Source organism: Carassius auratus, chromosome 40 (assembly GCF_003368295.1).
Source record: "Carassius auratus strain Wakin chromosome 40, ASM336829v1, whole genome shotgun sequence".
NCBI classification, from domain to species: domain Eukaryota; kingdom Metazoa; phylum Chordata; class Actinopteri; order Cypriniformes; family Cyprinidae; genus Carassius; species Carassius auratus.
In genome coordinates, this window is record NC_039282.1 from 10,367,614 (window position 1) to 10,393,354 (window position 25,741).

Consider the following 25,741-nt stretch of genomic DNA (forward strand, 5'->3'; position numbering starts at 1 on the left):
ACCCCATATCACATAATTATATAGTGTATATCAGACAAAAATGTTAATATATTATTAAAAATATTATATGGTATGATAAAGTAGTGGGCATATAAAATTACAATTATAATTTTTTCGTGTTCATGTAAACAATGATTAGCTGTTGTTATCAGACTCCATTTCTGTGTCCTGCCAACACAAGTGGGCAAAGGTACTCAAGTACCTTAATGAGATAGCATTGAGCTAATCGACAGGCTTGGGCACCATTGGCTGAGACCTTGGCTCCCAGAACCCCCCTCCCACACAGCAGGGCTCGGTCACAACAACACCAGTGATTGAGACTGACAGGCTGTGCGCTAATAAAGAGATTACATGGAAATCCCTCTGAAGCCAACACTTCAGGACAGCATTCATTTGGATATCTAGAACAGCTGCACCTCAAAGGTTGTCCATGCGTGAAGTTAACATTACGTTTAGGCCATTAGGGACACATTAACCAATCAGCATTATACTATAAAAGGTCACCAAACAGTGCAGCTTGTCATAGCTGTCTACTGGGGCAGTGAGATGAAAGAACTTGCTTAATCGACAAATGCTCCTGAAATGAATGGCTGTCAGGCACAAAAATCGCTTGTTACCTCAAATAATCACAATTTAAAGGAACACTCCACTTTAAAAAAAAAAAACGTCTAATTTTCCAACTCCCCTAGAGTTAAACAGTGGAGTTTTACCTTTTTCAAATCCATTCAGCCGATCTCCGGGTCTGGCAGTAGCACTTTTAGCTTAGCTTAGCATAGATCATTGAATTTGATTAGACCGTTAGCATCTTGTTTAAAAATGACAAATTTCCTCCACATTGGAGAGCATCAGAGTGTAATGGATAATTGAAGAAATTGAAATAAAAAAAAAATAGGGCGGGTTGCTGATTGGATGTTGAGATTTGGTATAAAATAACAGGGGAGGAGTTTAAGTGAATTAAATGATTGAAGAAGTCTTATCAACATCTATTTTTCCCCAGAAGGTTTTTAAGACATTTTGACTAAACATTATTTTCAAATGAAACACAATGCATGGATTAATTGTTCACAACATTATTAGTGTCAACTAAAATTATATAAAAAAAAAAACTTTCATTAAGTTTAACTTGAAGTACTAAAATAACCAACAGTGAATACACAAATTTGAAATAAAAAAAAGACAAAACACAAAATTACTCAAACTTTAAAATAAAAGTGAAAACAGAAAATAAAAAATCGAATTAAAAAATAAGAACAAATGCAATAAAAGTATATTAATGAAACTGAAATAGCAATGTTTCACAACAAGATTTACAACATGCATTCAGAGTGAATTTTCATTTCATGCCAACTTCTCAGTCTCGAGCCTCTCTGTCTCATATTGCTGCGTCATCACCCAGACAGCAGCAGGCGTAGCATGGCCAGCTCTTATTTTGGATCAGATCAGGCCTGATGTAATCTCCCCTTACAGGAGCTGATGGATGTTTTGTGCTGGCGAGAAAATAAATAGGAATGTGGACAGCCAAAAAAAAATTCATGCCACCAAAGTCCTCCTATGTACAGGTTGCAGAGGAGTGAAGTATGCCATAGCAATCTATTTCACACAGCACAGCTGAAACCTAATTACACAGATTAATGTCCCATGGAAGGTGCCATTACCTAAATAGCCTCCTAAAAATGGAGGAGACTTCGGTTCAGCCTAAATATGCTGTTTAAATGCTAATTGATCCTTCAAATCTAGATTCGAATTTGTATGTCTTGACTTTCTCCGGTCTGCTGCTGCTTTTGTGCAGCCTTTAATTCCCCCTCTGCAGGCACTTCTCTTGACAATGACAGTAAGCCAAGTCTCCACTCTGTCTTTTCCGGTGTGAAATATTTAACCAGGGCTTCCAGTAGCATAGCAAAAGGCCAATCTTATAACTGATTTCGTTCCCACATCTTACCTGTTTTATAGTGTCCAAATGCCGGACTGATTAAATTACTTTTACTTTTCCAGTGAACCGCCAGGGACCCGGCACTGGGAGGCTAACAAAAGTTGATCGGCTCACTTCTGATCCCGTTGTGTTTACATCTGCATGTGGAAGCACGTGCAGGCCATCCTGCCACGACACTGGCTTCTTAAAATAAGACCTTGGTTGTGGTGGATGAGAGAGCGGGAAATGGAGTTGACAGTCAGAGCCATGAGCTTGATGCAGCTTTCGGTTGAATGTGTCAGACCAGAAGCACCCAACCCCCAGCTTCACCCGTCTGCGCACACACAAGTGTGCACTGTCACAAAGCATTAGCGTGGCAGAAATACACACAATTGCTCCTTCTACTCCATCCAAAGCCTGGGCATTTCACAGCAGAAACATACCATCTTCCCATTCCCATACTAGAGCCTATGTGACATCAGATGTGCATTTACAGGCTTGGTGACTGGTATTAGTGTGCTATTGAATGAAGAAGCTTGTGCAGATGCCATAACTGTAGGAAGAAGAGTCGTTTTTTTTTAGATTGTTATAGTTAATCAGACTCATCTGTCTGATTACAATCAAAAGCTGACCTCAGACATCTCCGTTTTCTGTCATTGCTCTCTTAGTTGCTCATGACATTGAGTTAGAAAAAATGTCTTAAATTAATTCCTTATTTATTTATCACTATTGTATCACAATTTATTTATAATTGATTTTCATACAAAGCATTTTCAAATTTGATCTATCTATCAAGTTGCATATACAGTGGTAATTCAATGTAATTAACATGAAAAAGAGATCTATCATCTCTAAAGTGCATTGAAAGGTTATACAATACCTCTGTTCATCACAAATGTGCACACATACACAACAATGACGGTTACTTATTTTCCTGTAAAAATAATCCCAATAACCTGCTATTTATAGGTTGCTCCTTTAAACTGACCAATCCCTTATGCTCCTCCCACTGGCTTGAATGAGGATGATTTTACTATGATTCTTTGGCAGCTTGATAATGCTTCAGCTTCGTTCAGTTGCTGCATGAACCAGACAGAGACTGAATGTCTGACTTGATGATGCCTCCAGACAGATGTGGCATCCTCCATGAGGAAATGAAAGCTCAATGAAGGAGCACCGAATTCTCTTGCAGATGCTCCATCGTATGAAATATTCATCACAGAGTGATGCATTTCCAGTGGAACGCACGTATTTTTCTGGCCTTGAGGCAAATTTTGTCCAATATTTTAAACAGGCACACAAAAAAACAATTTTGGCATTGGCAAATAGTCCTAAAAATTCAATTTCATCCCCTGGCTGCTTTAGGGTCTCAAGAGCAATTTCTGCGATGCAGATATTTGTAATAATCTTTCTTATTGTCCAGTTGCATCTACCCAATATGCACAAAGGTCTTTCTCTCTCTATAAATATGCTTCCATTAAAAGACAAACAAAAACTTTCTATTTTTACCACTGCAACTTTATGCACAAAATTATAAATATCCATGTTAAAAAAGGTTTCCCATTCCTCCTTTGTATGCTTTCTAGATAGCCTATATAAAAATACAAATAGAGGCAAATCTCTCTATAGCATCTATATGTATATATCACCACTTTTTGTTTTGTTTTTAATATATTCTTACTTTGTTTACAACGACAACCTTATGCATAAAGTTTTCAATTTACGTTTAACATATTGTACATTCTCTGTACTTGACATTAATTTGCACCGTTTATGGATTCGTTGTTGCTTTCTAAAAAGATAAATCAGAGTTAAGCATACATAGCAAAGGCAGGGCGTTCAAGACGTTGAAACTAAACATTACAACACTCGGTCTCGCCGACCCTTCGATCTGTTGCCCTGCGTCACTGAGGCACAAACAATCTGCGGACCTGCCGCAGCCAATCTGAGGGGTCGTGATGCAACATCACCACATTACACGCAAATCAGAGGAAGTGGCTGAAATTAAAGTTACCGTCTCAACCCCGTACAGTAACCCTCTTAGTGTTGGGGGCGGGTGTGTGTGTGGTGGCAGGGTGGGGGTGGTCTCCCTGGTTGCTAAGGGCAACAGGGTGAGATAGATGGAGCCGCAGCTTCGCGTCTGTTAATACCAGCTCTCGACCCTCAACGTCCCCGCGCGCGCAATTTTATACACACACACACTCACAAACACACACACACACACACACTCTCTCTCTCTCTCCTTCATACACACACTGATCTCTCTTCAGTCAAGGCAAGAGTATGCGAGCGGGGATTTAGTTTGTGTCTTTTTCCAGTCCACAGCAGATTATTACCTTTCCTCCAGCACGCGGGACGGATTTACACACGAGGAACAAGGTTTGCAGACTATTTTCTTAGTTATAATGTTTTTGTTGTATTATTTTGAGTCTTGCAGAACTTAGAATTTTGTATCCTAGATCTAACTATCCATATTTTTGTGTCAAAATACATACGTGTTGTTTTGCACGCTTCGCCTGTGAAATGAATTTAATGGATATTAAAAATGCAGATATTTATTTGGAAAGGACAATAGGCGCGCAATGATTGCGCCCTGGAATTGAATTCGTAGGGATAGTGAAATTGATTATTTGGTTCAGTGAATCCTTTTGCTTTGTGTTTGTTTTTGAATAAGGACATCTGCTTCACTATTGCGTGTTTGCTCAAGCAACTGTTCCGAGTTCATTCATTCATGCGATCAAGTTCGCCAAACGTGCCAGACTGTCCTCCCGCATATTATTATCAGACGCACTCAAGTGTGAATTTGCTCTCATTTGCGCCCAGTCTGTGGTATAGACTATGTATCAATGAAAAACCTTTTTACAAAGCAAAAAAACGTTTTTCTCTGAATTGGATCCTAATGAGATTTCGAGAATAAAACGAGCATGCCTTTACCACAATAGACACGGAATGCGCGCGCGCTTGTGCGTGTGACGCGCGGGTTGTTGTTGTTTTCCCGCTGCATGATGATTTCATTATTCTCACATCACACATTAACACGTGACAGACATGTTACTGGTAACTGGAAGCTTCGTGAATCTTAATATTTTTTTCATTATTCATTAGACTACTGACAAACTACTGTGAGGTTCTATAAATTGGTGATCCGAGTCAAGTGGCATGAATGAGCATTGTTCAGGGTTGTTTTCCAGACACAACAGGAGTAGGATGTGTCTTTGGGTCTTTTCGACAATTTTTTGGCAAATAACATAGTACTCGTGCAGCGCCGTCAATTAAAATAACTTGGGTGATGTTGATATCAACACATTTGTACAAAATGGAGGAGATGGTTTGGGAGGCATTAGAAATGCAAATGAGATTTTGAAGAGCACTGGCACCTGCTGTCTCAAGCATTTGCACTGGCTTTTCCCTCGTTTCCCGTTAGATTTATGTTCTACGTCTGCAAGGAAGGTTTGAGCCTACATTTAGGGGTTTATCAAGGGAGCTTCTCCAAGTCTCTTCTACTGCCTTTGCATAACAAAGGGCAAGGTTTTTGTCCATGAGAAGAGGGGACAAATCCGTCAAGCCTCAATTGTCCCAGTGTCAGTCAGATGGGCAAGCAGGGTCTTGTGCCCCATCTGTAAACAGATTCAGTCACAGCGAAATCCAATTAAGCCATGTTCTTTCCATCAGGCTTTTTACAAGGCAAAGAATATTGCTTCTGTTTTTTATGCTACTGTACTCATTTTACGGTGCATGCAGTCATAAGGTTCCTTGAATAAATCAATTATGTAACTATGTCACATGTGGTTTCACCTCTAGCATCTCAGACAGAAGACAGCATAAAATAATTTAAAATACGCAAGTGGGTCAATTCAGAGAAAGCATTAAATTGCTTTAAGCATCAGAAAAGCTTGACAAAAGACCTTTTTTTTTTAAATCACAAAAGAATCCTTTGTAGAATTAAAAAACAGCCCCAGTGTTAAATGATAAGAGTTGACCTAGGTTGAAGAGTTTAGAGGTTTATAATAAGATCTTTCATCGTCATATGAGCAACAGTGTGTTGACTTTTTATGTGTGTGTTTGTCATTGCATTTGTCCTATGAGATAAACTAAATGTCAACAGAAGATGTGTATTTAGCTCAATATCTAAATGACACATTTCCTATTTTAAGTACAACAAATACTCCTCAAATTGCCTAAATGGTAAAACAAATCACTGATCATGTGTATACTGGTGACTCCAAGGTGACTGAAGGCACTTAAAGGCAGCATAATGTTGTCTAGTATTCTTTATTTTTACAGTTTCTACAGTAGTACAGCTAAGATACAAAACAAGTTTCAAGCATTGTAAAAAAAAAAGAAAGAAATAATAATAATAATTCTCATATGCTGATTGATATACATGCAGTCAATTTAAAACTGATTGTTGTCTTTTCTCCTTCTAGCTTTGAGTTCCATATACTCCATACGGAATATGATGCAGAATTGCCCATTTCTTATGGAAAGAAGTTGGATAGAAACACTCACAGAGCTGTTGGCTGATCATCAATGAACCCAGTTTCCATAAATAACTTAAGGAAATAAGTATTTTTCAGCTAAGAAGACCTGATTGTTGGAGTTTTTATTTTCGATATGGCGGCAACAGAGGCTAATGCAGAGCCCGTCCAAGCAGACATTGTTGAGAACAAGGCCGAGGTAGAAACCACAAATCCAGCCCCGGCTTCAACAGAGGAAGCCCCAGCTTCAACAGAGGAAACACAGCCTACTACTGAGGCACCGCCAAGCACAGAGCAACCAGCTGATAACAAATCTAAGCCAGCCTCTGAGAAAATATGGGACTCTTTTTTAAATAAAAGTGGGCTTGGAAAAGTAATGGGAGGGAAGAAAAAGAAGGAGCAGCAGACAGGATTTGAGGATACTACTGGCGAGGATCAGGATAAGGTCTCCAGCCAGAATGATCAAGGAGATACTGCAGGCCCTAAAGACCAGGAAACTAGTCAGCCAGCAGAAGCTGGTGAGGCTCCAGCCGATGGACAGACTATTGAAAAGGCACCAGAAAATGAGGAGGCTTCCCAAGAGCAAAAGGCATCTGGTGCCAAGCCAAAGCAAGGAGAGAAGTCTAGTGTTAGGGACTTCATCCGCAAGCCTGTTGCTAAAATTTTCTCACACAAAAGCACAGACAAAAAGGATGGTACAGGGGCACTTCAAAAACATGGCAAGGTTTGGTCTAAATCACTAGACAGGCTGGAGGACGCTGATGCCAGCACAAATGTGGCAGACCAAGCAGAGGAGCCTCCGACTGCAGATGAGCAAGACAAGTCTAACCCCCAAACAACGAAAAACATGAAACGCTGGCACTCTTTTAAGAAACTCATGGCTCAAAAAAGTCACAAGAAAAGCACAGATGAGTCCAAGGATGCTGATGATGCAGATGGAGCAGGAGACAGTGGGACACTGGATTCCACTACAAAGTCAGAGCACTCTGGGCAAAAAAGGTGGAAACTAAAGAGGTCTTGGACATTCCAAGGACTGAAGAGAGATTCATCAGTTGTTGGAATCCACAAACCAAAGGACAAAGACTCTTCAGATATAAAAGATGAAAACGCCCCAGAGGCTGAACAGGGTACTGAAGATGTAGCCAGTGACGCAGAAGCACAGGAGAAGATTAATGCTGAGGGTGAGGAGGAGAAAGGAGCGACTGCTACTACACAGCATGCAAAATCTGTGGACCAGCATGCAAATGAGATCTGGACCTCTTTCAAAAAACGAGTTATTCCCAAATCAAAGAGGGCAACTGACACTGGTGGAGTAGAAGAAGAAACAGCGGGTGACCAAGAGCAGACTGATGAACCACAGGCGGGTAAAGACTCAGGCAAGACAGCCAAGGCAAAAAGGACACACTTCAACCGTGCTGTGTCACTAAAGAACTTCATACTACGAAAGGGGAAGAGTACCAGCGTGGACATGGGGGAGGGTACAGCAGCCCAGAAAGATGGAGATGATACTTGTGAGAGTGAGGTTAAAGACTTGGATGGCCTAGATGATGCAGCTGGGGCAACTGATGTCCCACAGACTGGATCAGAGGAGCAAACTGTGGCTCAGAGTGAGAGCAATAATGAAGCTCAGGTGGCAGGCGAACACAAGAGTTCTGATGGAGATGAGAGGTCCCAAACTACTGCACCATCTGATCAGCCATCAGACAAGTCTCACATAGCAGATCCAGCACCAGAGGGTGGAGGCCAGACAGAGCCAAAAGCCAATGGTGAGAATGGATGCTCGGATGCTACGTCAGAGGACACCGCAGCACACAATCATGAAGCGACAACCCAGAATGATGTGAAGGATGAGGGGACCAACCAGGAGAGCATAGACTCTAGTGACAAAACTTGTCCGAAGGATGGGAAGATCCTCAGTCAAGATGGGAAGTGTGATACTGTCAATGCATTAGCTCAAAGCGGTGAGTGTGAAGCTCCAATTGACTTGAGAGATCTACAGCAAAATGGACTTTACAAAGCAGAGTCTAAATTAGGAGTAGGTACTAGTGTTGAGGTAGAGACTGGGGGGGATGGGGCCCCTCAGTGTGGAGGGTTCCTTTCTGGGTCAGCGAAGACCAATGCAGATGAACAAGAGGAGGCCTTGAAGAGGATGTTCTATGAGGTTGCAGCTTCCATCGTTCGTGCAGTTGTATCCTCAGCCACTGAACAGTTAGCCAAAGAGAAGGACGTTTTGGACAGTAGTTTGGAGTGTTTCCAGCCTGAAAACAATAGCAGTTACACAGAGATTGATGGCAGTTACTGTCATAGAGAAGTTACTTTAAATCAAGGATCTCTGTATTGATCCTTGGTGATCCTGAGCACCTTCATCTGTGTTTGTGGGTACATGTTCTGGTGTTGTGGACACGTCAAAAAGATATTGCTATACTCCATCACCCCCTTAAAAAGTTGTGAATTTTAGGGTCAGTGCATTCAAAGGAAGTTACAGGTGCTGTAATTGAGCTGTTGTAAAGTTATCCAAAGTAGCAATGTATGTATTTTCAGAAAGTATTCTCTACACGTAATTTATCCAATTAAAGATTACAGCATGTTAATGTCGAATCACTAAGAATTAAGTGTTTTTGAGGAAGAGGTTTTTCACAATACTGTCACACACAGTTGTGTAGTGCTTGCCGTTCTGTATTATAAAGTTAAAGATTTATTTTTGGTGATCGTAAATGTTCTCTGTGGCAAAAATGTGTCTATAATTAATGAAAATTTTAAATGTAGAAATATATTGTAATATATTCTGAAATCTCTTCTGTTATCATTTACCAGAAAAAAAGGCGGGAAACGTGTGACGCCACACAAAGAGGATTAGATCTGCATGGGATTCGTTCAGCGAGGAGCTTTGCCCCCCCCTCCCTCAAAATATGGAGTAATCACATGTTTACGCCACGATTCACCATGGTGAGAGATGCAATCCACATAGTTAAAAAATCTTGAAAAGCAATAATTCAGAATCATCAATCAGTGCAGTTCTTGCTACCATTCCGTAATTGTAAATGTTTTGCCTGTCTACTAGTGAGATTTTATATTGTCATAAACAACGTTCCTTTGAAATGTTAATCTCAGTGATCACAAAGTACCGTGATCATAAAGACTGTTAGATTTATATTAATTGCCATTCTGTTTGTAATTTTCCTTTGACTAGATATGTGATACAGACACATTTGAAATAACAGCCCACCAGACTGCCCCCGAATTGTGAATTCAATACAGAATGTGCTCTAATCTCTGTGTTTTTGTTTTTAGACTGTTTTCTTGTGTACATGAATAAACCACCATTAAACATTAAGCACTTCTCTGGGATTTCTTGCAGATTATGCCATCGTTGACAGATTTGAGAAAATGCTGATTAATAACAGGGTTTGGGTTTGCTATTTGGAGCGGTTGTAAAACAGACTCGGCTAATGCAAATCAATGGAGAACATTTTTTTTAGTTTCCCTCCAAAAATACTGCTTCACAACAGTTCATAATTTGCATCTTGGAAATGGGAACACACATTATATAAAATCCCTAATATGAACACTGTATTATGAGAAACGTCAGTTTATATTGGATTGCATTAACTACAATTTAATATCCTACTCCATCCTCTCAATATTTGTATTGAGCTCAGGTGGTTGACTGTTCCACCCTTGACTATCAACACAGTGTCCACTATTTACACAAAATCTCTGAAATTGTGCTATAAGCATGGTAACCGCAGATTAAGAGAATGCCTAGCAACAGGTTTTGGTGCAGCATTTCCTAAAGCTCACCACAGGGTCAGGGTTAATGAAGAACTGAGGAAGTATTAACAGATAATGAACTGACTTAACAGGGACTAAAACAGGACAGAGATATTGAGACTATATTGGCAAACGGGTGAAACTGACACTGCATGACAGACTTTTGAATGTGGCTTTGGGAAGAAATCAATACCCTTTACAGACAGCAAATGTAGTCAAAGCATTAGGACTCGTCTCACATGTCAAAACGGGGTTAATAACGTTTTACTGTTTTTGGTATTAAAAATAGTTTATTTGCATATGCTGCTAGATATACTGTGGCCAGCAGTGCAATCAAACGGGGGGGCAAAAAAAGTAAAAAGAGGTTTTAGTGTAGAGACAAAACTCCTGAAAATTGATTTTCCCCTTGTAATCTAACAGAACCCAAAAGGCAGGCGAGTGTCTATTAACTATGACAACAGAGCATTAAAAACTCACGTCAGATAAATTCATTGAAAGGCAATCTGCTTAATGGTGCACAGTCCAACATGATGACACTTAATGGCCACTTTTACTGAAAATACCACCAGGTCAGAAAGGTATACAACGTAAAACAAATTAAAGAAAACCAGAAGAGCAAGCTTTTATCTGACATGTTTTCCCATCTTTATGTAATCAATAATAGGATTGTTGTGCAAAAGCCTCTTAGTGAAAAAGCAAAATGCACAAACTAATGTTTTAATCACATTTTGTCCAGTAGACAAATAAACAACAGTCAAAGGCAATTTACAGTTATGTTTTAAGAAACTCTTACGCCATATTATCTGAGAAAATATAAATACAAACAGGCAATTCAAAATAAAAACAAAAGTCCTTTCGTACATTACCCTCATCGCCCCACATATTTACAGACGCTGCATATGAAAAGCTCATATTTTGGGATAAAGCAGTTTTGCATTTTCGTTCAGATTTTATACATTACATCTTCTTCCTAGATCTACTCCATTTTGGACATCTCAAATTTTGTGGTCATGATCTCCTGAGGGGGGACAAAGAAAGAAGAAAGAACAATTTTAATCATGAAAGAAAGTCATCTTTTAAACAGTCATTTTAAAAATGCTGTGCAATACGATGAGATTCTTAAAATAAATAACCCAGTTGCATAAAAGCCTGCATGTATTGTAGTATGTAATCTCTGATCTCCTCTTTTAAGAGATTTGTCCACATTGGCTGCAGTTCAATATACGAGCACATCCAATGTTAGCTTAAGTGAGCTCTCATTAGTCAGACAAAACCTCAGTGCTCCTTTTGTTCCAAGCAGAAAGAAAACAACGGAGAGACTCTACTCTGCTTTACTTTAGATGCTCAAAGGGCGCCTACTGCTGGCCAATCAGAATATGAGACGCTTACCTCGTCTGAGTCTAGCAGAGGTGGCAGTGCACTGCAAAACAAAGACAAGGACATGTCAATGACACGGCAGAGATTACTGGTAGCTTTACAGGCAAACTGATGACGTGTTCGGGTGGACAAATAATCAGTGCCATTAGGGCTAGTATCTTATTTACAATTCTAACCATAATTACTATACACAAGTGACTTTTATATGATCCATGGACTTACACATCAGCCATTGATGAGGGAATGTTCTCCTCAACCCATTTGAGATCTTCATCCTGGATGGGAATATGAAACAAATTTGACCAAAAATATGCTGAGTATTTGAGATTACACAACAATACTTTTTTTTTTTTTTCACACAACAGGGTATTTTCTAATGTAAACGGCACATCTAATCCTTCATTAGGCATTTTTATACATGGCAATACAACATAATTCTTATCATGAAGCCATTTTTAAGCCAAGTATTGTTATGAATTACCACTTTGCTTGGTTTGGCACTTCCGTTGGTCTCTGGTTTCATTCCTCTCATTTTCACACCCTCTGTGAATTCAAGTTTAACTGGTTAGAACTGGCTAAACGCAGTTTATGAAAGCACAGCAAACAGAGGCTGATAAACCAGATCTGCAAACTTGATAGGCAGCATTCAAGTGCTGATGAAATGTAAACTGCATGTTTTAAAGCCGACATGAAATGAAAAACAACCTTATTTTCTAAATGCATGTTATAAATCTAATTGTAAACATTTCTATATGTATTTGTTTATTTAAAAAAAAATATTATTGATTATTTTTTTTTTATTCAAATGTCATAACTTGTCATAATTTCATTCATTTAGTTTGTTTAAACTCATCCCTGCAAGCCTCCACTTTTGAGTGCAACACCCTCATCTAAACATCCAATCATCAACTGATGTGTACAACCTAGGCACACATTTTTTTTAATTAATTTTTTATCTTTTACAGCCGGATGCTACTTCAATTTCATCACGACTCTAAATCAAATGCATCATATTTAGTAGAGAATGAAAGGCAGCTTGCAAAGATCCCATGTGCAGATTTGTTTCTCCACCATCTTTAAATACAAGCCACTACTTCAGTTTCACACCTGCTAATTTTTTTAATTAAGATCCTTACCGAAGGCATCATTCATTAGCTGCTCCTCTTCTTCCTCAAACTCATCCACCAGTGGACTGAAGGCATACCTGAAGGATTAAAAGAACAAAGATTGATCTTGTTTCTACTATTAACAGAGTTTACAGATGGGGCTGACACATGGTGAGAAGTGAAGCGCTTTACCTCTGGTTGTTGGCTGATGGCCTCCATAAGAACATGATCACGAGCAGGATACTTGAGAATAGGAAGCGCCAGAAGGCATCATCTATCCACAGCTCTCTCCAGTCCTACAAGAGCAGTAGAAGGAAAGATGTCATTAAAAGTATATGACTTTAACTAAAAAGACAGAAGACATATTTATTACATATAAAAAGAGCATGCTTACAGATTGGCACTTGGATAACTTGAAGGTCTTTGTTGTCCACACAATAAATATAACAGAAGCTGAAAGAGAAGAAGATTTTTATTATAAGAACGTGGCAGAAAAAGAAAGCAAAATAAATACACATGCATACACTCCATTTCATCATTTCAAATCTTTGGGCTAAGTAAAAATTAAAATCTCTTATGCTTCCCAAGGCTGCATTTATTTGTTCATTAACACTGTTTGTTTGTTTATAGTTCCCAGCTACCATAGCTATATTCATGGCGAGAGAATAATAAAAAAAAAATAAAAAAAAGAAAGATATGGACTTTTTATAAGAGGTTTTTAAAATGTATCTCTGAAAAATTTTTAAATTAAAACTAGTTTCACTTTATTGAAAATCTGTTATCATTAACACAGTTAAACAATAATATTGTGTGAATACTAGAATTTTAAAATAACAATTTTTTTATTTTAATGTAATAATGTAATATAATTTAATGTAATAATGTTAATATAATTATTTATTTCATGGCAAAACTGAATTTTCATCAGTCTTCATGATCCTTTAGAAATTATTCTAATGGGTTTGTTTTATATTATTTATGATTAAACACAATGTCAGCAGCAGTGCATCCCTCAATCAAGTCAATCAATATCCTTTTAAAATAATGTTTACAATAATTTAAAAACAATATATAGTATGATGATTTGGTGTTCAAAAAAAGCATTTCTTATTATCCATATTAAAAACAGTTGTGTTGCTCAGTATCTTTGTGGAAGCAGTGCTACATTTTTCTCAGGCTTCTTTGATGAATAGAAAGTTCAAAATAACAGTATTTATAAAGAAATATAAATCTTTTGTCTTACTGACACTGACACCAAACATTTGAACAGTAGTGTATCATTAAGGAAATATCAGTGCTTGCAAGTTTTCAGTAAAATGATGGTTTGAAAAGTTGTAAACCTAAATATAGCATGAGAAAGAGACAGAGATTGAATGTCCCCAATTACGGCTCACTTTCCATTAATAAATCATGTAACCCAGATGTTTGACACAGCCAAATCATAATTCTGTATGGGAGTATTAGACAGACAATAATCGTTGGCAGTTAGGCTTTTCAATGCAGTACTGTAATCCTTCAAAGACACTTTGCACAATAAAGTAGTAGTGTGGCATTTGCTCACCGATGACAGCGAATATGAGTGTGTTGGTGAAGTGTCGGTAAAGGGACAGTTTGACCACGTTTCTCCTCAGCCGAAGGAGCTTCATCGTCTGGGCCAGGCTAATGAAGATGTGACTGAGTGTCAAGGACTATATCTGATCACTAAGGCTCAGCGACTTCCTGTTCATACGCAATGCAATGCAGACACAGCTTACTTTGCAATAAAAAAAAGGAAGAGATGTGAAACTGTAGAGAGTATTCCTGACTATGAACATGCATGAGTTTCTCCTTCAAGTATTCTCAAGCTTTGCAGAAATTTACGGAAATCGCAAAAGAGAAGGAGAACAAAAGTGTGCCCATCAACACCTCACATACACAGGGCTGTTACACAACCCATTATGAGAGAAAGAGGGACACATGCAAACAGCAATGGAGAAACGTAGGATATCCACCAGCAGAGGGTAGAGTCGAGAACAGCCAAGGGGATGGCAGCCAGCAACACCAGGTCATCTTCAGCCTGGCAGAACAATATAGAGAGAAGATAGAGAGAGCCAGAGAAAGAGAGAGAAGAGTAGCACCATGACACACACCACCATCAGACAGTCCTACATAGGGCTGGGCGATTTCCTACTTATGATATTCAGTACCACATTATTTATGTATTTTCGTTTTTTTATATAATTTATTCCCATTGTGGCAAAGCTAAATTTTCAGCAGCCATTACACCAATCTTCAGTGTCACATGATCCTTCAGAAATTATTCTTTAACTTTGAATTATTCTAGAAACATTTCTTATTATGATCAATGTAGAAAACAGTTGTGCTGCTTTTTTTGGTAGAAATCATGAAACGTTTTTTTCCCCCCCAGGATTCCTTGATGAATGTAAGCAAACATTACTAGTTATTACTAAAACAATATTTTCCTCTTTTTAAGTGAATCCTTGAATCGTAATCGATGCACAGTTAAACTGATTAACAGAAATGAACAGATCTTACCATCTATTGTGCCGATACTCCTACTATTGTGCATAATTTCATACAGCAATCTTAATCTTAATTATCTTAATATTTAATACAATCGCCGAGCCCTAGCTGCTCACACATTAACCACCATTCAGCCTAACAAAGGTAGATCATGCTACTAGCTTTGAGGCAAGACTTAAAATGGAGAAAGAAGATATGACCACCACCAATCACATGAGCCAAAGAAACTGATAAGAGCAAAGAGAGACTCAAATCTCCATAACACGGCCTCCTAAAAGAAACTGTGCAAAGTAAACCTTAAGCACTAGTAACTGCACTACAAAAAAAAAAAAAAAAATTAGAATTTCAACCCCATAAGATTTACTTTCATTTCCATCTTTCTGTCCCAATCTACACCATGCATGTCACTTGAATTACAGCACAAAATGAATACAGTCTTAACAGACGACTGACTTGTGAAAGGATATCCACCAGACAATACAAGAATCAATGAGGGCCATAACAATGTCACAAAGCAGCCTGCTTGAACCACCTTGCTCCTGCGAGAGAGAAACATTAAGCTTCACATGACATTAGGTGCAGCATCATCATTTGGTTAAATTAGGAGGTTTACCACAAAGGTGGATGTGTTTTCCACCGGTCACTATTTTGCATTTTGCAGTGATAGTGTGTTCAGACTCTCCTTACCGTGTTGACTCTCAGTACTCCTTCTATGATGGAGAAGATGAGGTAGAGCAGTCCAACCCCCACCACCCTGTGCAGCAATGCCCCTAGTCTTGGTCTGCAGAAAAAAAGTGGAGTTATTGAATGAGAAGTGTATAGAACTATGCTGAAATGTACTCTTATAGCAAATTATGTTATTAAAAGTCTAAAAAGTCATTGGTCAATGTTTTTCAGGATTAGATTTTTTACAATGTAGTAACAAAGTGTTTAGTCACTTTTGATCAATTTAATGCATGCTTACTTTATAAAAGTATTCCTTAGACAACATTTTAATCAATTTTGTTCAACTGCCTCAATATATCCCTGCTTGAAAACAACTTACTTGACTATGCCATATCCAAGACTAGCAATGATGACCAGCACTCGAGCCAGGGTTCTTTTCACAGCTGAAAGTACCTCTGCAAACACCACTGCCCCTTGAACTGCACACGCAAATAATGCACTGTAATGACTACATTCACTAAAGTAACCAAAGCTTTACAACACATTTACACAATCAGTCACGTCAAACATAAGTCTCAGGATTTATTCATATAGACCAGATTAATACATGAAAATAGAAGTCTTCAGTTTTCGTCACAATATGCATAACCTATTTTGAGTGCAGTAAATGATTTCATTTTTAAATGCCAATGCATTATGTTGTAATACACGTCCAAATATCACATTTCAGTTGCAGACACACAGTAGAGTCTCAATTAAAGTCATTTGCGAAATGTTTTAACAACACATTTTTGAGTTGCGTTACCTGACTGGCCATCGTAACGGATGCTCTGGAACTCTGCGTAGTAGACTGCCTTCTCAATCATGCCCAAAAAGATCACTCCTCCAATCCAGAACTGAATCCGAAGCAGGTCTCTCCAGTAACACGCAGACAGAGCCAACCAAAGCACGCCCATAAGCACATAAATGATGCACATCACCATGTAGAACTGAAGACAATGGCCATCGAGACAGACAATCAGAAGAAAAATATGGTTGGAAGCTTTGTGAATGAAAGAACCACCCAAAATGCGGCACAAAATGCTGTCACCACTATCACATTTACAATAACATACAAAATGAAGCCTTAAATAACTACTGCAGTAAGACAATTAAAAGAAAGAAAGAAAGAAACATACAGACAATGTGTACTCACAATCATCAATGGCCATTCAGATGCTGAGATGTATTGATGGGAGCCGTACATCCTGACCTCCACTGTATAATACATTTTGTTAACTATTAATATTAAATATAAATGCTAATTTACTTATAAAACTGGTCACTAAAAAAGCCCTTTTGTTGTCAAAGCAGGTTGTTCTCATTCACAAGATATTATGCTGATAATAAAAGATCTGGCTTTTAGAGATCCACATTAGTTTATCACTACATAATACCTCATTATTACCATTAAGGTGAGTCTAATTAGAATCTTACGTTTTATGCTTGATTTTGAGGCAGGTTCTTGGACAGGTTGATTTGTTTCAGTTCTGATGATGAACATATAAGGGCTGTCTTCCCAGGTTTTTGCCACTTCAGTGCGTGATTTAGACTGTTTTAGCTGCAACAACAAGACGTGCATGTAAAAAAAAAAAAAGAGCCAATTTAAAAACCTTTTGTGAATCCTGATTCTGTGCTTTAATACTCACGGAGATCTTCACCGATAAAGAGTCTTTGCTTTTTGGAGCACTCGATGGGTTTTTTGCTGCCACCTGATCATGCAAACATTTGAAACGGTCATATTACATCCTTAACAAAGAAAAAATACCATAACTTAATAATCAAAGCAGGGCATTAAAAGGAGTCATTCACTCCAAACAATCAGAATTAATAAGTATAAGTTGCTCTTTTCCATTCAATTAAAGTAAATGGTTACTATGACTGCAAAAATTGTTAAAAATGTCTGTCTGTTCCGCCATTAAAACTATCACATGGTTTCAGAAGCTTCAGAATATAGTGCACGTGTCGTAGGGACTATTTTTATTAAGTCTTCTTGTTGTTTATGGTGCTTTTTGGAGCCTGACAGCCCCAAACAAATGACTTTTCAAAATGAACTTTTCATTTTGAGTGAATTCTTTAAAAAATATTAAACCGATTATGAACCTACATCTTTCGTCTGCACTTCGGTCTTCTCTGCATCCCTCCTTCGTCTGCCTTGTGGATTTATGGTTTCCTGAAACACAAAAGAGAGCCAACAATGTTCCCAAGGTGTTTTATAAAGCAAGTCAAATTTTGAAATGGAATACATTTTTTTTAATAAACAAAAAACTTTTTTTTTGTTCTGATTCTGGCATTGTCATTTCCCATTTAGCAGTTTTTTTTTTTTAGCAGAATTTCTTCCCAACTAGGTTAGGGTTAGGCAAAATCCATGCAGGGTTTATAGTTTAATAGCAATACATTTTATGAAAGGTGTCCCTAGGCACACACTCAAAAGAACCAATGCTTGGTTAGACCAGATATTCAGATGAACCACAAAGTATGCTGCTTGTTTAAGCTTTGGCTATTTAAGATATCAGTAAAACAGACAGAATCTGTGTCACATAATCAGACCGACAGATGAAATACCAATCACAGCATTCTGTGCAGCTGTATTAGGCACCAGATTTCCTACATAGCTAACTGTCCTAGTTTCATACAACACTCCAGAGTCTCTTTCTTCTCATATAATCTTCTCAAATCAATATTTCATATAGATATATATTAAGTATTACATTTTAATTATGTACTCAACTTTGCAAAAGTGGATGACCATAAACACAAGCTACCACCATTTTTTACCCTGAAAAAACCCTGGTTTGTAAGCGAAGCACCAGTTCAACTTACCGGATTCATTGGTTTTAGCGGTTTAGGCAAATCAATGTTTTCTACTGCAAGCTGGGGAGTCCAATCAGAAAAGAAAGAAAACACATGGCACATCTTTTGTTATTCATGTTATATTGTCAGACCAGTTTGACTTGACTAAACTAAAAATGACAAACTAAAACTAAATGCAAACTGTTTTACGTTCATCAACACAGTGATATTGTACATTAACTCAACATGATATGCATGAGAGGGTGAAGATGGCATGTACCTTATTTCCAGGAATACTAAATTCGCACGTTATAGGCTCATACTTGTGGTTTATGTACAACCCATTGCTTCCTTCGCGCACATTGTCGTTAAAATAGAGTTCTGCTGTTTGAGACTTTTTTTGAAGAAAGGAGAATGGTGCAAATTAAAATGCTGTTCAAATTCAAAAATAGCATTTCTTTAGGGAAAAAAAACACACTTACATCAAGACCAAACACTTCATCGTAGCAAGGAGAACTCCGCAAAAACCATGATATTGTCCATGATAAGTTTACAGAACCATGACACTTTTCACTGAGCACTGAAATATGAATACAAATAATAATTGAGTGAATTTTACAAGACTAGCACATGCTTTATTGAGCACTGAAATATATACAGCACATGAATACCAAAGAAATAATAATAATCAGAGCAGCCAAAGCATGGCATTCACTGATACACTAGATTTGAAAGCTTTTGATTAAAATAAAAGCGTGTCAGTGTTAGAGAAGAATTTGGAGAGAAAAATTGTAAGAAAAGTAAAGAGCATACTCACCTTTTATTTCAATTGAAGTATTACTGAACATTGTCTTTGGAAAATAGTAGAACTTTGGGTTCGCCCCTACCTAAGATTCACAAAAAGAAGGATTCTTACAATTCCATGATCTGACTAGACAGCCTAAAAATGAAATACCTCATGCACATATATCACTCAAGAAATGCATTTTGTAACTTTAATAAAAAGATTAGATTGAAATCAGCTAGATTAGGGCAAGGCTGTAAAGCTACTGCCTAGCTTAGCTTCATCCCTTAGGACATATTTTCACTGTAGGCACATTACATCATATTACTGACCCCCAATATATATATACACATTCTTCAATTTTATAAATTCAATTATAGTAAATGTTAACTGGTGTGTGTGTAGAGACAATGGTCTGTCATGACTCTGAAGGCACAACACGAGCGTCAAGATTTCACTTCGGCTGGATACTGCATCTGGGGAAGCACTTACATTATCCACATCCTGGATCCATTTTCCCAGCTCTGAAATAGCATCCAGCGGTGGTATTAATACAAGATGAAGAATGACAACAAGCAGAACTCCTCTGAGTCTTGTCGATAGCAATGGTTCGGTCGTGACAGTCGCCATTGTTAAGGAAGAAGATCCAACTTATGCGCGAGCTACACTTCCCTGTGCGAAATCTACATCCTGTTCGACGTCACCTGGTGGGAGGGAAGAAAAGAACAACTACAAAAATTTAAATTCAGATGTTTTATTTATTTGTTTATCTGTGCATATTTATTTTTATCCACTTTTTTAGGCTTAATTTAATTCGTAGATTACCATTGTGTTTTGTATTCTGGTTCTGTATACTTTGTTTTGCTTTTTTTTTTTTGCTTTTTTACTCGTCACACAAACACACACACACACACACACACAATAATAATGTGTGTTGTACGTATATCCCCTGTGATTGTATGCTAAAAACGTACAAAACAATGTAAAAGTAATAAAACACAAATCAGAATAACGGTACAATCAGGTGTAAAACTAAAAAGTAAAAGTCTCTTTGTACATTCTTGAGTCAACAAAAACATAAAGCTATTTTTATTAGTAACTTAAAGTGGAAAAAAAATAAGTGCCGTGAGAAAAGACTTGAACACTGAATACTTTGGTAAATGTTCGTATCTTATTCCACAATATAACTGAACAATCAGTTTAAAAGTTCTGTAATTCCATACTATATCTGATGTCTTTTTATCTTAATTAAACATTAATTGATTAATTCTTAATTAAACAAACAAAAAAACAATAATTATAATAATTAAATAATTATCATAAATTATATAATAAATATTATAATAATGATATAAAATTAAAATTAAAAATTGTTTCATTAAATAATAACACAAAAATCTAACAATACAAATACCACATACCATATGTATGTATGTATGTATGTATGTATGTATGTGTGTATGTGTGTGTGTGTGTGTGTGTGTGTATACAGAGTTGCTGACCTAAATGTATGTTACAACAGTTAAAAATTATTTCACTCATAAATCAAGAAGTGCTATTTCTAAAATTCTACATACAAATATTTAAGAACATTGAGAATGTAATACAACATTTTCTCACTAGAGGGTACTTAATACACGATAAATGATGTTAGTCAGCCTACAAATTGACGTCCTCACGCAAAACCTATGCAGTTTTGTTTGTGAAACTTGCCTCGCCTTTATAGGACCCAGAGTTTGACAAATCAGAAGACTGGGTTTGGGTGTGGAGAGCTACTCTATCCATAAAGAACAGACCGCCTTTGGGAAACTGCTTCTACTTTTATCTGTTTGTTTGGGCAGCTGATCTTTTCTTCCTCTGTACCTTTCCACTGGACCTATTCAGCGACTTAATCTGGTGAGTTCTCATATGAACGCAGTTGAAATACTTCTATAATAAAACATTGCTCATTTCTGATGTGCGTCAGGATTAAACCAAAACGGCCTACTAAACTGTAACTTATAAATTTGATATTACAGTAGTTAAACCAAAACAACGGCATAAACATCATGCGTTGCAATTCATGTGTTCATAACTCACATATGACTGTAGAGTCCTGACAGTCATAATGCAGGAAATGGTTCGTTTATTCAGTGCATTACTTCTTCAAGATAAAAATACCATTGTACCTACACGTACATACCATAAATAGTCTTTTAAAGGAGTATTGTTGTGAGCTGATTGTCATATATGTATCTTTTACACTATATTTAGATACAGATATAAAAAAAACTTGCATAACCTAATCATGTCTAATCATTATGTTCAGAGTGTTCAAGATGTTTCTGGCCAACAAACTTATTAAAGGGCTCATAGATGTTGTCAGGTAAGCCTGTACTCTCACTACTGCTTGTCCAAATAAAAAACATATACATTTTAAACAATTCATCAATATCTTTTTTTCCATTTTCATGCAACACAGCAACGCCGACCAGTTTGTTCCTTCTGACCCTGTAAGTTTGCAAAAATCTTTATTTATTTATTTTTCATAGTGTTGAATGGTTTGAGGTGTGCTATGTCATTAAGCACTTTGGCAAATCCAGGAAGTCAAATAAGTGGTGCATTGATTTCTTACCTTAAAATATTGTAATGTACTTAATTATCACTACTTCACTTGTCTGCTCTTCCAGCCTCCTCCCAAAAGACCACTTGCATATGCAAGCCAGAATGAAACTGATGAAGAGAGGCAGTTTCGCAAGGTGTTTAAACAAATCGCAGGAGATGTGAGTACACAGGCCATGGACCTTTTATCTTTTCTTTCCCATGTTGTTTCAGTCAGTTCACTTTAAGGAAATTTCTATGTTCATAATTTCTCTTTTTTTGGGGGAGATTAAATTTCCTCTTCTATATCCTGGGTCTTAATGTAATCTCCCGTACCTTTCCCATAATCCCTACACCTGCATACAAAGGTCTATCAAGGTATCTGAGTCTGAGTACAATTTTCCAAATCAGAAACTTGAATGCTTTCATCAGATGTTCTGGTTTCAAACCAGAAACTTCCTCAACTTCCAGAGGCATTGCCTACATTCCATCACTTCGCTGCACCCAGCAAGACTCTCACTCTGTTTTCAGAACAGTTTATTGCCGTGATACAGGCTTGTATATATTATTCACAGTTACTGATCTTCAAACTGACATAGGTGTGGTCAAATCATGCCAAACTCGTCCAGAGGCAAAAGTATGACTGGATCTTCCTCTTTTTCACATTCCTGCCATTGTGAAATAAACTGTCCCGATGGGTTTGGTTTGTGTTGAGTCATAGAGGGGTGTGGTAGCCTGCTTTACTGAAGTATTGGATTAATTAGATGCAGGAGTGCTCTTTAAAGTTAGAGAGAGCATGTTTTTCCTTTTTCACGAGAGTGGAAAATTACTATCAACACAGTTTTAGAGAGATCATGTAAGTGTTTTCTATCACACAGTGGTATGCACAATGAAATAAAACATTACTACAAAGGCCAGAATTGTACCCAACACCATTGTCTAACACAAAATTTTAATTATTTGAAATATTTCAACTGTATTTCTACTGTAATTATGACCGTACTTCTACAAAACTCCAACACATACTGAACTGATAAATTAAACTCGCGATTCTAAAAGATTTCACATTTAGTTTCTGTATGTTTTTCAATAAAAACAACAATTACTGAGGGTATAAAAAGGTTTTACATCATGTTTTGTGGGTGTATTTTTAGCATTTCAATTATGTGTTAATTAATTTATTAAATTAACTACTGGGACTATCTGGACAGCTAAATGACTGACGATACTCAAGAAACAAATTTCTTCCATGAGCACTAAACTGCATCCTGCAGAGAGAAAAAAAAAATCTATGCTTGCACTCCACTGGAAAATGTTTGAACCTTTGTATTGCATGCACTTCTCAGGTTATTGCCTCGTAATGATAAATAACTTGTTGTATTCCTCATTTGTAAGCATATGCTGAATGTATAATCATAAGTCATCCCCTGTCCCTGCCGTCCTGTTTTCAGAACTACTGACATAAAATGCATATTTTACATGCAAGTTCATGTTCTGTCTCTGTGTTTTAGACATTGCTAGTGTCTGTCAATGATTTAAAAAATTTGATTGTTCTGACATCTTTCATTCATCAACTCTCGTCATAGGACATGGAAGTGAGCCCTGATGAATTGATGAACATCCTTAACAAGATTATTTCCAAATGTGAGTTTTTTTTTAACACACACACAAACACACACACACACACACACACACACACACACACACATATATATATATATATATATATATATATATATATATATATATATATATATATATATATATATATATATATGACACAAATGGGCCATTTTGTAAACAGTTCTAATAAGATGATCCCTTATTTTTACCTGTAGATGGTGACCTGAAGACAGATGGTTTCAGTATTGAGTCCTGCAGAAGCATGGTGGCAGTAATGGATGTATCCTTCAATATAAAAACGTTAACAGAAGGGGCTGTGTATTACATTTTGTGAATAACTGCACATACTGTACATCGGTTTAGCCTTAACTGTCTGCTCTCAGGGTGACAGCACTGGAAAACTGGGATTTGAGGAATTCAAGTTTCTTTGGAATAACATCAAAAGATGGCAGGTATAAACACGGTTAACTTTATTATTAATTCATTTATTATTACTATTTAGTTTCTGCATCTGATTTGAAGCAGGCAGAATGTTAGAGCTAAAGAGCTGTAACTGATGAAAATAACCACCAGTTTTAGCCTTACGGTTAAATATTGCACTATTAACATCATAAACAGCTTTAAGTTGTCAGTACAAGCAAATGGGCATGGAATAAGAGGGATAATCAATGGCTTGCCGTGCATTAAAGGATTTTAAATCTCATGTCAACGTTGTGTATTTCAAATTCTTTAATGCACGGCAAGTTGTTGATTACCCCTTAATTATTTAATAGTATTAAAGACATTATGTTTGGGGGAGTATTTTGTCTTACAGAAGTTTGATGTACATCATGATTAATTTATTTATTGAATTGCTTTAGTAGTGAGTTTGCAACTTCTGACAGATTTCCCTTCACTGTCATAAATGTTTCTGAGCAATCTGTTTTTGTTAATATCAGGGCATTTACAAGACTTTTGATGCCGATCGCTCTGGTTTGATTGGGTCTAATGAGCTACCTGGAGCTTTCAAAGCAGCAGGTGAGGATTGTTGTCAGAACTGAAGTGGTTCACTTTGTGTTGCCATTTTTAAAAGGCATGCTGAAGTCCTCTATGTGCTTTTTTTTCAGTATTGTGGAAAAATGCTAGTATATCTACCAGTCATTATTCACAGTCAACCAGTCATTTTGGAATAGAATATAGTTTTTTGGTTCTAATTTGTAATTTCTCTTCCCTCCTTTAGGGTTCCCACTCAATGACCAGCTTTTCCAGTTGATCATCCGGCGATATAGTGATGAACAGGGCAACATGGATTTCGACAATTACATTGGGTGTCTTGTGCGCCTGGATGCTATGTGTCGTACGTTGACCGAGTGTTTTGCTGTTTTCATTCTTTCATCATAGTCTCAGTATTTTTTAGTTTCAGCATGAGTTGCCTTGATAATGTTCTTGTTGTTTTAGGTGCATTCAAGACACTTGATAAAGACAACGATGGCACCGTTAAATTTGAGGTTCAAGAGGTACTGTATGTGAAGTATAATTAAAGAACACAAAGAAACAACATCCCCTAAATTTGCTTCTTTATAACATTCTTTTGTTTTTTGCTTACAGTGGTTGCAGCTGACTATGTACTCCTGAATGAAGAAGAATGTTCTTCACCATCTTGATTATGTTCTGTCAGTTCCTCTTTGTGGCCTGTCATTATCAAATGTCTCTCAGTTTTAATAACTGACATAATTATCTGTTTCATTGTTCGCTATGACAGGAGGGTCATACTGTGCCTTTACACTAGGTGGCAGCTTTGTTGCAACGATTGTTTGCATTTTTAGAGGATGGTTTCAACTTTATGCCATATTTCCATATTTTATTCCATTCCTTTTTTGTGCCCTTTTCATTTATTCCATGACTTTTGTTTTATGATTTACAAAGGGAATTCCACCATAAATTAAAAACCAGAATACAATGGTTTTCGAATAGATAATAGCAAGAACAATACAGAGCCATATTATTTAAGAACTGAGAATATGAATCAGCTGTGGGTTTTGCTGTTATTATGCTAATGCTCAAATAAACGTTATTTGTTTTGGACTTACAAAAGCAGATCTCCTCATTACTT

At 37.2% G+C, this 25,741-nt stretch overlaps 3 protein-coding genes across 5 annotated transcripts; 2 read left to right on the forward strand and 1 right to left on the reverse strand.

Moving 5' to 3' along the window:
- The first annotated feature begins 3,969 nt into the window (after nucleotides 1-3,969).
- LOC113058545 (protein IWS1 homolog A-like) lies at nucleotides 3,970-9,721 on the forward strand. The gene is made up of 3 exons (XM_026226537.1): nucleotides 3,970-4,288; nucleotides 6,337-8,348; nucleotides 9,202-9,721. The coding sequence occupies exons 2-3, from the start codon at nucleotides 6,524-6,526 to the stop codon at nucleotides 9,222-9,224; spliced, it is 1,848 nt and encodes a 615-aa protein (XP_026082322.1). The 5' UTR covers nucleotides 3,970-4,288; nucleotides 6,337-6,523; the 3' UTR covers nucleotides 9,225-9,721.
- A 707-nt stretch (nucleotides 9,722-10,428) lies between these two features.
- Nucleotides 10,429-20,137, reverse strand: LOC113058546 (transmembrane protein 87A-like). Of its 3 annotated transcripts, none has more exons than XM_026226540.1 (21): nucleotides 19,939-20,137; nucleotides 19,480-19,549; nucleotides 19,145-19,242; nucleotides 18,943-19,056; nucleotides 18,693-18,743; nucleotides 17,977-18,042; nucleotides 17,519-17,581; nucleotides 17,307-17,430; nucleotides 17,026-17,087; nucleotides 16,636-16,819; nucleotides 16,210-16,309; nucleotides 15,852-15,945; nucleotides 14,629-14,697; nucleotides 14,203-14,311; nucleotides 13,036-13,094; nucleotides 12,834-12,937; nucleotides 12,672-12,739; nucleotides 12,017-12,078; nucleotides 11,758-11,810; nucleotides 11,548-11,578; nucleotides 10,429-11,176 (listed from the first exon to the last, which is right to left on the reverse strand). In XM_026226540.1, exons 1-21 carry the CDS (start codon nucleotides 20,074-20,076, stop codon nucleotides 11,135-11,137), a joined length of 1,761 nt encoding a protein of 586 aa, XP_026082325.1. In that variant the 5' UTR covers nucleotides 20,077-20,137; the 3' UTR covers nucleotides 10,429-11,134. The 3 variants fall into 3 exon arrangements, with proteins under 3 accessions (XP_026082325.1, XP_026082324.1, XP_026082323.1); XM_026226539.1 differs by lacking the exon at nucleotides 14,629-14,697 and adding an exon at nucleotides 15,632-15,703; XM_026226538.1 differs by lacking the exon at nucleotides 14,629-14,697 and adding an exon at nucleotides 15,632-15,724.
- Nucleotides 20,138-21,141: 1,004 nt separating this feature from the next.
- Nucleotides 21,142-25,722, forward strand: LOC113058555 (calpain small subunit 1). The gene is made up of 11 exons (XM_026226554.1): nucleotides 21,142-21,342; nucleotides 21,755-21,811; nucleotides 21,908-21,938; nucleotides 22,116-22,208; nucleotides 23,613-23,670; nucleotides 23,865-23,929; nucleotides 24,033-24,101; nucleotides 24,588-24,666; nucleotides 24,869-24,985; nucleotides 25,087-25,145; nucleotides 25,237-25,722. The coding sequence occupies exons 2-11, from the start codon at nucleotides 21,765-21,767 to the stop codon at nucleotides 25,261-25,263; spliced, it is 645 nt and encodes a 214-aa protein (XP_026082339.1). The 5' UTR covers nucleotides 21,142-21,342; nucleotides 21,755-21,764; the 3' UTR covers nucleotides 25,264-25,722.
- The last annotated feature ends 19 nt before the right edge of the window (nucleotides 25,723-25,741 follow it).